Genomic DNA, 12,176 nt, shown 5'->3' on the forward strand with positions numbered 1-12,176 from the left:
TTTATATTGTGGGTTATCATTTTAGGTACATTTATCTCATTTTATCAAATAGCTTGTATAGTGATTGAGAGTGAGGGCACATTGCTTACTGAGTACCATAGTAATGTTAAGCAAAAACTTAATTGTGGTAGACATCACCTTAAGCCACTGGTGATGAAGCACATGGCCAAATCCGATGGTTAACGGAATTCTGTGGGACCACTAGTTCCCAGTGTGAAAAGACTGGACTTTCGCTTTTCAGTTCTGAAGCCCAGGAAGTAGTAAAATAGGAAACCAGAGACTAACCTGACTCTCCCTTCCCCTGCCCTGCTCTCTGACTTATACACCTGGCTCCAAAGAAATCGTACGTTCAGTTGCTCAGGGGAAGAACACTGTGTAATTCTGAAGGGCGAATTATCATCTGACTCTGAAATTAGCATGTTACATCGAACTATTTGAGGAGACTATTTGAAGGATGGTGAAGAGAAGGATGAAAGTGTGAAGTTGGAAGTGTATGTGGCTAACCATCCAAGTCTTCTAGTACATGAACTATTTCCTGGGAGAAAGATAGGTACTTTGGAAGAAGGCTGTACTTTTAAAATAATTTATGTACCATTTCGTACTTAGAATACAGTCATTCACAAAAGTTTACCCAGAATGTCATTGATGTTCCAGGGTGTCTCTCAGGTGTTTCTGACGAGAAAGTGGGACATTTGGTGGGCTCCGCTTACCAGGCATGTCTATTAATGTAATTTAAGGCATCATTTTCTACTCAGTAGTTAAGTACTTTCATATAACATTATGTGGTATAGTTGAGGAAGACATACAAATTCCAAATACTTCCACAATCCCATCTTTTCCCATTTAATTTATGGTATACATCTGAGGTCAGCAAACTACACCCAAAGAACAAATTTGGCCCACTGCCTGTTTTTGTAAATAAAATTTTATTGAAACACTGCCATACCCATTCATGTATTGCCCATGGCTGTCTTCATGCTACAACAGCACATTTAAGTAGTTGGGACAGAGATGGTATGGGCCACAAAGCCAAAAGTATTTATGATCTGGCTCTTTACAGAAAAAGTCTGCCAATCATTTGTATATATTATACATTAGTAACAAACCTATCTATCACCAAAGATACCATAGCTTCCTTTCTTTGCAACAATCACGCAATCCAGGTTATATAAAATACATTTCATTAGAATGAAATTTTACTTCCAAAGAATTAGAAAATATCTGTTCTTCAAATTCAGTATTTATGTCTCGGATTTCCTTTCTTAGAAATAAATTCCCACTTAAAAAAAAAATACACACATATTCAAAAAGTGTTTTTTTATTATTTCTAGTAACATATATTGTATAAATACTCTATTTTTATATGCCCTTTTACAATCACGGTATAACTTAAGAGTTTTATCATTAAAAAGAAATGTATAAAAATAAATATGTTATTATAGGCATTTATTACATACTATAGTCCTTCTTAGAAGGAACACACAAACCAATACTTATAAAGTACATAGAATTTATAGTAACGTATTTTACTATATACACATGGAAAAAGTCATCCTCTTTCATAGTAGAAGAGCTGAACAGACATTCACCAGGATATGACTGCTGGACCAGCTGCTGGGGATGGACCTGCTACCCCTCAGTAGCCTCCCCATCACGAGACACATGACCTCACTGTCCCCTAACACTGGGGACCCCGTTGTGCTCACCCCTTTCTTGTTCTGGCATTACTTCCTTTTGTGTGTGATCCCGCTGACTTTCTTGAGACTCAAACTGGTTTTTCACATGCACATTCCTAAGGTAGGCTTACACGGGGAGGAGAGGAAGGTGGAGGTACCGAGCTGGGGGTGCCTCCTCTGGATTTACCAGCATCCGATACATCGCTGCTGTTTTCTCCTTGGAGACTCAGTGCGTTTTTTACAAACACAGGACTTGTTTCTTCGTCAAAATAAATGCACAAAGACAGGAGAATGGCGCAAAAAGGTAATGACGGAGTCACTGGACATCATGCTCAACTTTTTTCTCCATGGTGGACACTCTTCAATTCTTAACTCTCGGTAGAAAAGATGACAGAGACATTCTCTGAAACCATCGCAATCATAAACAGTGCTGGTCAAAGCTCCTCTTTGGACTCCCTTCTCCCTCCATTGCGAGGGACGTAAAGTAAGCCACGCCTTAAACTAAGAATCTCATGGTTCTCCTGCTTTGCCTTTCCCAGCCCCCAGGACACCAAGTATTGAATGAGTACCAGGGAACAGGGATTGTAACATCACCAGCAAGGTCTACTGGGTCCCTCCAGCCTTCTTGATTTCAGTGCCTCAGCCCTTCCTCACCTCATCTTCCCCTCCACACTCAGCCCGCTTAACTGCACTCTGCCGTGGTGCAAAAGTCTATGTAATGCTTAGGCTTCTTTAAAGGATCGCAGCTCTCGTGGGCCAGCACCCCCCCATCGTGGGACAGACACTGCAAGGTCCTCTTTTTGTAGCCCTTCCCACAAGTCTTGGAACAGGGGGACCAGTCCCCCAGCTGCCAGTGGGGGCAGGGCAGGTCCGCACAGGGTCGGGTGCTGGCTGGCTTCACTTCCTTGGCACACTCGGAAGCAGGCTGCCCATTGAGGTCTCGGCACTCCACCAGTCTCCTCTGCACCCCCTGCCCACAGGACTTGGAGCATTCGCCCCACTCTTCGATGACCCACTCTGAGAAGGTAGGGATGGCATTGAAAGGTTCCTTCTTCTTCTTCACGAAATAGGTGTATTTAATTTTCGGCCGGAGGGCATTGCCCACTGTGAGGACCTGGATGGTCAAGGGCTCCTTGAGGGGGCTGAAGCTGCGGATTCTTTCCAGCGTCGCAGAGGAGCCGCTGTACCTCAAGGCGGTGCCCTTGTACGTGATGTCTTGCTCTAAGGTGGACAGGGTGAAGTCGCCGTTCAGGATGTATGTGCCATCGGCGGCTTTGATGGCTAGGAAGCTGCCAGTGTTTCTGGATCCCCTCTGGTTCCGTTGCTTCACTTCAATGTTTGTGGCTCCCGCTGGGATGGTGACGACATCGTGATAGCCAGGACTGCAGGCAAGAAGAGCAGAGAGAAAGATCGCTCATTCACTGGCTATTATATGGCTTAGCTAATCATTTAGAATACAATTTTTACCAAACCTGTAAAAAGTAACATCTAAATGATAGGATCTTTGGGAGTACGGCATTTTCAAACTTACTTTGAACTGGTAGCTGATCCTGATATTTTCTTGCATGTGGATCCATTTCCTCCACAAATGCCACATTTATCAAATTTCTTTTTGGAGTCTATGATGCGATCACAACCAGCTTTTACACACTGTCCTTGCACGCAGACAGAGGTGGAGTCGGGGCTGCATGGAGTACCATCTACCACCTGAGGGGAAGAATAGGTATCTGGTGTCACACACTAACCAGGGGAGACATGGAGCTATAACTACAAAAGTTTCCCTCACTAACATCACATCTCTGATTTCCTGACCATCGCAATAAAACAGTACTCTACACATGCCATACCACCTTCTCTGTCTTTTTTTCCCATAGTACATATTGACATCTGAAAAAATTACAGATTTTTAAGTATTTGTTTTTTGACCTATCTTACTTCTACCTAAGATCAATGAAAGCAGAAATTTTTGTCAATTTTCTTATGGCTGTATCCTCAGAATAATGCCTGAATAAGTAGGTGCTGAATAAATCACTTACTAAATATTGAATTTGCAAGTGAGGAACATTTTTATGGCCTACAGTGATAATGACACATGAGATTTCAACCAAATTCAATACCATGTTCTACCTCAGCCAGTTTATCCCCTCAGTCAAACAGTAAAACGATGCTTTTGCTGGTTCCATATATATGTTCTTAAACACAAAAGATATCAAAGCTCAGACTTCCATTTTAATAAGTCTGTTTGCACATGCTCCTGCTAGTCACCCAGTAACAAGTACTTGGACCGTGCCTGGGCTGTTTTCCAAAACTACTGGTTGGCTGCCATGCGAATACATAATTTATCTAGCCTAGTAAAGGGTTCTTGGTTATAAGAATAATAAGAAGAAATTGCAAGAATCCTAAGTGCTGAATTCAGCTTCATTCATAACTGTACACAACACCAAACAAATCTGGCTGAGGTATCCCGAAGAAAATGAAGTCTAATTTGAAATTGAACATATTAATATACTAATTAAAGAACATGCCTCTAGGTTGCATGAAAAGGTAGCAAGCCAAGGCCTTGGGTCTTAGGCAAAAAGTAAGTGGAAAAGTTACTACCTTGGGCTGCAGAACGAAGAAGTAGCCAATGCCTTTGGCTTGACAGATGAGCTTGCACCTGTCCTTTGGGGAGACCCCAGCGTACTTGGGTGTCCACTCCACTGCGGGCCCACTTCCAAAGGACGCTTTGGAGAACTCGTTGTGTGCCTCACACTGCTCCTCTCTAAAGGTTTTGCCTGGAAAGAGAATGACAGAACGGCGTTATCCGTTTCCATCCCTTAACTGCCTCTTGGCGGGCACAGCTTTTTGCCCGTTTTCACTCACCATTGTTGTCCGGACAGTCCTCAATGTTACATGATCTGTAGCGCACACGCTTGCCTTCACAGTACTTCCCTCCGTTCTTGGGGACTGGGTTGTCACATTCCCGCATGGTGTACTGAACGCCTCCACCACAGGTTCTTGAACAATCTCCCCAGGGTCCCCATGGCCCCCAGCTTCCATGAACAGGCGTCTACGTGGGGACACAAGTCATCGGATTAGAATTCTCTACAGAGCCCTTCTTAGGGAATAAAAGAGAAAAATACGAGACAAGGAATCGATTACAAAAAGAATCTATCTTCCCGGCCCGAGAACAGAGTTGGGGTGTTTAACGTGCCATCAGCCATTTTGGCCTCACTGTGCTCGATTCTGAATTGTAAAGGAGTGTGCGCCTGTGCAGGAAACTCACATCAAAATGCTTCTTGTCGGTCTTGTTCACACACTTGCCGTTGACACACCATTTCCCTTCGCCACAGCTGGTGCCGTCCGCCCAAGGGAAGTGTTTGGTTTGGCACACCAGCAGCCCACCGGAGGTGCCCGTGCACCAGAGGGTGGTGCACGTGCTGGCTGCATCGGGGCAGTGTTTGGAGTCTTCCCCAAATGTAAATTGGCACTGCCGGTTGGCATCATACAAGGTCCCAGGAAGGTCAGAGGGGAGCTGCATGGGGCTCTGGGGCTTGTCCATCAAACATTCCCCTGCAAAAACAAAATAAACAAAAAAACCCAACTATTAACCATTGTTAATAACTAATAAATGAAAGCATGCAGGGGGTAGATCGATTCCAGCAAATGTTTATCATAAAGAGATAATATACAGCAAAGCTATTTGAAAGCTGTCAAACTTTTGGAGAAGATGCCAGAGAAATTTAAACGAAGATAAATTTAAATGAAGATATTATCCTCAATGGGGTATTTCTGCATTAACAATGACAGGAAATGACTGTTCTGCTAAAAATTCAAATTCATGTACGTTGGGAATGACTTAGCCAGAAGCGCTATCTTTTATTGGAATTAAGATCTAAAAATGCATGCGCTTGGCAGTGAAAGTAATCTTGAAGGAAAATACCAAGAACAAAAAAAGAAAAGCGAGCCTGTTTAATTAGAGCTTCACAGATAGGAGGCTGGGTGCCATGTAGAAAGAGGAGTTGGAGCGTCTTACCATGACCGTTGTCCAGAAATGAGGTAATCATGTAGGCGCTGCAGGGAGACCAAGGCTGGCTGCGGTCCAAGTTGGAAAGCATTGACGCCATCATGTGGGAATCCCGGTTGACATTAAGGCTGGCACATTGCTTAGCGTCATCGTGTGGCATGTTAAACACGTGGCCTAAGAAGCAATCCAAAACTCACATTAAAATATAGGTAAATTTGCAGCATTTTATCCCAAATAAGGATATTTCTAGAGAGAAAAAAAGAATACCTATTTTGGAGACAATGTCTACACAATGTCTACATTTTACAGAGTGTAAACCAACGTGTACAATCTCTAAATGTCCATAGCTCCAATGATCTTATTGGTATTCTAATAAAGATGATCATGGTTACAACAATTAAAATATATTTTCTGCAATGTCTAAGAAGCTCTGGCACCTAACATAGCAATATAACCTACAGACACTCTCTCTCAAACTGATATATTGTTTTTCAGTTTGAATTCACAAATTGAGCTTAGCTCTTTACTCTAAAACAGACTCACCCAATTCATGGGCTGTGGTGAAGGCAGCTTGTAAGCCATCATCTTCTATGACAGAGCAGCTTCTGCTGGGATCACAGACAGTTCCAACATCAGCCATCCCGAGGGTGTCACATGTCTGGGTGCCACACAGGTCCTACAAGGACAAAGGTAAATCCTGATTAATAGGGCCATCCCATGAACTTTGGGATCTTTCGGGGCAAGGTGTATCTTCACATATGTCTTGTACTGGAGCATCTACATTCAGTGTTACTGTCCTTTTAGGAGTACTCTGTGACTTTCATCAATATTTCTTCCTAATGCTATTCAAACAGGACTGTGCAACTTGAGATATTAATATTGTAGGAGAAATGAGGAGATTGACTGACCACGCTAGCCAATTAAAAAAATGCACGTGCCAAAAATTGGTGACATGCCTTAGGGACATTTGTCACCAAGTGGACTCCCCAGGGGACCCTACCATACTTAGCCCTGTCTTCCTCTCACCTGCCTGGTGAAAAGAATCGCTGTGTCATAGTGTTCGGCATCTCGGTCACTGGGCGGGTTGTGCTGTTTCTGCCAGTTGCAGAAGTTGCGCAGAGTGAGGGCCGCGTTGGACGTCACTTCTGGTCCCTTTTGTTCCTCATAGATGACCAGGATCTTCACGACCACCAGGCTAACCGAATTCCGAATGCTGGGGTGCTTGTACAACCTGGCTGCCACCGAGAACAAGGTGAGGAGGTAGTTCTTCAGGCCACTGCCGTGGAACTCTGCCATGGACTGGTCAGCCACCAGCATGGTTTCCACATAACGGGGGCTGGACACAAATCGCTTCTTTCTTACGCTTCCACTTCCTGTAAAGGAATAAGAAAGATGGTCTGCTCAGGGGCAGTCTAGCCAAGAATAATTACCTCCCCAGGGTACTAGTATATAAGGAAAGTCTAACCAGTCAAAGCAAATAAAACAAAAATACACCCAAGGCAACAATAACAAAAATATTTGCATCGCCATTCACCGAAAATGTTATTTTTAAAGTTTTCTCCTTTACTTTAAATAAAATGGCTATGTTATTTAAAGAGGGGTCAGGCTTTGTTTTTAAAAAACGTATTTGTTAATTTTTTTTTTTTTTTGGTGAGCAGGATTTCTTTTGTCCGCCTGGGAATCCTACAGTCAGAACAAGGAAGGCCGTGTGTACATCTTCCTCCCCAGCTGTAGTAAAATCTTGGAGCAAGGGCAGCAGGCAGAGGCCCTGAGTCACTCTTTCACAGGCCAGGGCTCAAATCCTGAATGAGATCATCGGGCTCCACGTGGAAGGCCCAGGGCAGGGCTGGGGCCTCTGCCAAGGGGCCGGCCTCCAGGAATCTCTCAGCCTGCACTGCTCTGCAATCTCATTCCAGGGGTCCCTGGGGTGCACTGCTCCTGCCAAATCCAGGCAAAAAGACCACCCACTCTGCCCAGCAGCCTATTGCCCCACTCCAGCTGCCCCAGGGAAATAAGTCCATGTCTGGGATTTAGTAAAGGGCCCTTCAGCTCCTGAAACTCAGCCCCCAGGGAACTGGGCTGTAACTGCTTCAAGGAGCAGATGTACTGGGGAGAGTGAGAGCGGAGAATTCTAAAACAAGACATGTGAGGAAGTTAAAGAAGCGTAAAGGCACCAAAGTGAGAGGACGAAAAGAACTGGACAGTAAGCACTCCACACAACAAAGTCAGGGGAAGGAGAAGCAGGCTTAGCGGTGACTAACATTCAGCAGAGAGCAGAATTATGGCCGCGAGAGGGAGCGCAAACTGGGATGCCGGGTGGGAGGCGCGGAGAGGCGGGGCCAGCAGGGCGAAGACCTCCCAAGCAGGTTCTGCAGAAAGCCCCGGCCGCCGCTAGTCGTCGGGGTCAGCCTCTTAAATGGGGAAGGGGGACAGAGGGCAGCCGAACAGAGGTCGTAGCGCAGCCGTGCAATCGCGAGGGCTGCCCATTTCGAGGTCACCAGCGGTCCGGTGCCCTCCATCCCCGCCCTCCTCGGCGCACAGCGTGCGCGCACAGGCAGCGGTTACAAAACTAGTGCAAAGTTGCAACGCGACCCGAGAACACATGCACGGCCGTAAAGCGAAATGAACGGGATGGGAAGAAGTTGCACACGCTCACACTCGACTTAGGCGGAATGAGTTGCATTACCAGCTCTCCCTTCCTCGTCTAAATGCTTCGCCTTAGTCAGCAGAAAATCATTGGGTCGTCTGTCCTGTCTCAATCATTCATTATTTAGGCAAACGGAACTAAGTGTTCTGGCAGGACCTCAAACCTCCTCGCTCCCCGCCAGGTCTCCGTCCTGTCTACAAACTGGAGTCTACTCTTTAAGTCGAGTCGCATAGAGAGAGTGGGGAGAGGGGGATGAATGGAGACACAAGTGAGAGTGAATCTTCTGGGACTGATACCTGTTGGCTGCCCCGAGCTCTGCGTCGCGGGGTCCCTCGGCCGCAACTGAGCCCCCGAGTCCTCGCCCTCTGGCCCCGCGCCCCTCGCGAGCTGAGCCTCATCGTCTATAACCCCGCACTTGGCACCGCCGCCGCCCCGCCGCCTCCGCCGCAGGAGATGGAACTGGGGCCGCGTCGGCGGCTCCTCCCCGGCGGCGGCTGGGGAGAGGCGCACCGTGGCGGCGGCGGGCGCGGGCTGGATGAAGTACTCCTCGCCCTGCAGATAGAAGGCGCCGCGCACGCCCTCGCAGAGGCTGAGTGCCGCGGCTGAGCTGGGATCGCCATTCACGGTGCCGGAGTAGAAGCAGTGCGCCAGGTCGCCGACAGGGTCGGGACTTGGAGCGTCGGACCCGCGCCTGCGTCCCACGGTCTGGAGCGTGAAGCCGGGCGCCAGGAAGCCGCGGTCCGGTTGCAGTTCCAGGCTCAGCTGCCGGCCGAAGGCGTCCAGGCGGAGGTGAGTGTCCCTGTGTCCCGGGTCGCGCTCCACTGTCGGCAGCACCAGCTCCTCGTCCTCCTCGGCGGGGCGCCCGTGCGCGCTCGGTACGACCAGCAGTGCCGCGGCCGCCGCGAGCAGCAGCAGCACGGACGCAGGCTGCGGACCCCGAGACCACCTTGCCAGCTCCGCCTTCCCCATGTCGCCGCCTGCGGTGCGCCTTCGGGACCCCGCGGGGACCGCTAGCTGCACCCGAGCCCCCGGAGGCTCGGCGCGCCGCAGCGCTCCAAACGAGGAGGCTATTGTTTGGGTCGTGAGTGCAGAGCCTCGCTGGCCTCGCTCCGGATGGTTAAAGTTAAGTTACTGTTATTCTTTGCAAGTTCACGGAAAATCAGCCACACTCAGGGCTCCCGGAGCCACTGGGGAGTAGGCGCTGCGGTTCAGCCTGCGAACGCGAAGTTTTCCTTCTAAGCGCAGAGTTAGAGGCACCGCGCAGCTGGTGCTGGCGGGGTGGCTGCTGCGAGGACCAGAAGCGCCCCGGGACGCCTCTGGGGCGGGGGCACCGGACCACGCGGAGATCGGTGCCTGAAGCCCCTCTCTGGCTTCCGCCTTGACCAGGGTGCCGCTCGCTCTGCGCCGGGCACTGTCCTCTCGGCCGGACCGCGCGACCTGGCTTTGAAACAGCCCCTGGCTCGGAGCGGCTTTCCTGCGAGTGCAAGAACCGGGCACTCGGGACCGCTCTTTTATAGCGTGCTGGAGGCTTCGCCATCCCCTCCCCCCTCCCTCCTCCCTCTTGGCCGCCTCTCCACCCCAAGACACCGCCCCCTAAAGTCGGTGCTAGACCGCGCTCAGCGCGGCGGGCCGGGCGGGGGAGGGGACGACCTCCGCGCTGGCTCCGCGCCACTGGCTCGTCAATCTGGGGGCGGAAGACGCCGCAGGGGCCCTGTGACCAGTACTTGGTACGTCTGGGGCTGCTGCGGGGAGAGGTACTCACTTCCACCGCGCCTTGCCCCGGCCGGCTTCCCGGACCACCCGCCCTTCCCGCCGCCCCTCTGGTGCGGAGCGCTGTCCGCTGGGCAGGCTGCAGTTCCCAGGAGGGACGATCGGGGTGGAAAGCTGCGTCCCTTCTCCAAGATTCCCCTGCCCGCCCAGGAACTGGCCCTGCGAGGCCTCCCTCTCTTACCGCCCCCACCCCCGGAGCCCCCGACGCCCCAGCCTTTTCTAGAAAGGCACCCCAACCGCTCCTCGCCGTCTCCCTAGCCTGCCAAGGGCCGGTTTGCTCTCTCTTCGCCCCAGTTTTTCTCGGGGAAAGCTTGGCTGGCCCAGCGCCTCCCCTAGAAAGCATGCTGGGTGAGGGGGCCGGGGACACTTCCCGGGCTCTGGATGTTAACATGCGTGTGCATTGACCTTCACCCCTGCTCCTTCCCACATCGTCTCCCCCTTCTGCCGCCTGAGAGCCCTCTGTGTGGGGACCCAGGGTCACACTTCCGGAAGAGGTTATCGGGACTCGGTTCAGGTCCCTGGAGCCCAGGGAGGGAACTGCTCTTCCTCTTCCCCATCCGAGAACCGATGGGCTCCTGCCCAGCCTGCCCGCTTTCCTCACCCTCGGCGGCGGCCAGGCGTAGGCCAGGCGGGCGGAAACCTCTAGGGACCCCGCTTTTCCACGCGGGGACCTGCGGGCTCGCTGGGGCTAGAAAGTGTGCGGTGGGGACTTTAGGAAATCGGCTTCCTTCCGGGCCCCTCCCTCTTCCCATCAGGACTGGGAAAGGCTGCCTCCGTGTTACCGGAGCGAGAGCAGCGGAGCCTTTCCACCGTTAGGTCTCCAAGAAAAAGCCGAGCAGTTCTTCCATCCCGGAGGAGGGAGGGGCTCAGTGACACAGAGGAAGGAAATGTTTCATAATGCTTCCCCTGGCGGAAAGCCGCGGGGACAATGGTGAATGGCTGCCCAAGCCCAGGCAGACCCCAGTCCCTCCAGCTCGCGCGCTCCGCTTCCTGGGCTTGCAGGGCCTCCCGCCCCACCGCCCCCTCCGCCCCACCTCTCAGTTTCCCCCAAGTTTCCTCTCGGCCCCTGGGCCCTGGCCTCACTCCTCTGCAGATGTTGCCAACTTCATTCTGTCCCAGCTAGAGGCACCCCCTTCCACTCCCCCAACGCATCCCTCTTCCCAGGTTTGCTTTCAGAATACTTTCCAATGTCGCCCTTTTCTCCGAGGGTTCTAGGTTGCCTGCTTGGACAATGAGATCCAAACTGTTGCTCTCCACTCTCCAGCAGGGTTCAAATGAGAATGAGCGGCGCCGAGAAGCAAACACGCTTCACTCTGGGGAAAGTGTAACAGCCTTCCCTGGTCCCCACACACTTAGGAATGAATGCATGGGTTCTCCCATGTGGCTTTCTTTTGTCTGAAGTCACTGTCATGATTACCTGCTGAATGACCAACACATGATCGGCATGTGTTTTAACAGCAGCTCAAGGCATCTCGGTCACCAGGCTTTCTTTTCTTTGCTCTTCCTTTTTCACACCATCGAACATTTTGCCACTGTTTCCACCTACCTCCTTCCACCCAGTCTCTCCTTCACTGCCCTCTCTCACCCCCTTCCATGTCTCCTTCAACTCTGATAGTGACAGACACACACCCACGAGTAGCCCATTCATTTCCACATTGTCTGAGCCTGACTGTTTCTGTCCATCTTTGAGGGAAGAGATGGACTCCTCTCTGCTTCTCAAGGGTCCTTTCCCAAACATCCCCACTTGTCAGTTTAGCTCCAAGTTCTACATGCCACCCCCTCTACTCTGTTATAGGTTTTTAACATCCCATTTTTAAAAAAATGATTTCATTTCTTATGTTCTTTCTTAGCTAGAAGAAATGTTAGATACTTGGGAGAACGCTTCAGGAAAAGTCACTTTATACTTACAAGATACTGACCGGGATGATGAAAGCAAGATGGCAAAGCCATTAATAAATTTTCAAACCTCTTGCTTTAGAGTAGGGCTCTGAGAACTATGTAAGGTGACCAGCAGTTGGGACCTCAGAGTGGCTTAGCGGTGGAGATTTCAAATGCTTGAGGTGGTCCAGGGGCTGAG

General features: G+C 50.3%; 1 protein-coding gene across 1 annotated transcript; it reads right to left on the reverse strand.

Annotated features, from left to right (window-relative positions):
* Positions 1–903: 903 nt before the first annotated feature.
* Positions 904–9,813, reverse strand: ADAMTS1 (ADAM metallopeptidase with thrombospondin type 1 motif 1). Its single transcript, XM_080657932.1, has 9 exons — positions 8,626–9,813; positions 6,709–7,055; positions 6,226–6,358; positions 5,692–5,856; positions 4,942–5,228; positions 4,539–4,725; positions 4,275–4,450; positions 3,208–3,383; positions 904–3,058 (listed from the first exon to the last, which is right to left on the reverse strand). Exons 1-9 carry the CDS (start codon positions 9,296–9,298, stop codon positions 2,359–2,361), a joined length of 2,844 nt encoding a protein of 947 aa, XP_080514058.1. The 5' UTR covers positions 9,299–9,813; the 3' UTR covers positions 904–2,358.
* Positions 9,814–12,176: the final 2,363 nt, after the last annotated feature.

Source organism: Plecotus auritus, assembly GCF_963455305.1.
Source record: "Plecotus auritus genome assembly, chromosome: 2".
Lineage (NCBI taxonomy): Eukaryota > Metazoa > Chordata > Mammalia > Chiroptera > Vespertilionidae > Plecotus > Plecotus auritus.

What these genes read in the sequence shown, in the direction of transcription:
- ADAMTS1 (XM_080657932.1), bottom strand. Translation starts at nt 9,298, where the DNA reads ATGGGGAAGGCGGAGCTGGCAAGGTGGTCTCGGGGTCCGCAGCCTGCG. An exon ending in GAGCTCGGGGCAGCCAACAG is followed by an intron (nt 7,056 to 8,625) that starts GTATCAGTCCCA and finishes ATTCCTTTACAG; the next exon opens with GAAGTGGAAGCGTAAGAAAG. An exon ending in CACCACAGCCCATGAATTGG is followed by an intron (nt 5,857 to 6,225) that starts GTGAGTCTGTTT and finishes ATTGCTTCTTAG; the next exon opens with GCCACGTGTTTAACATGCCA.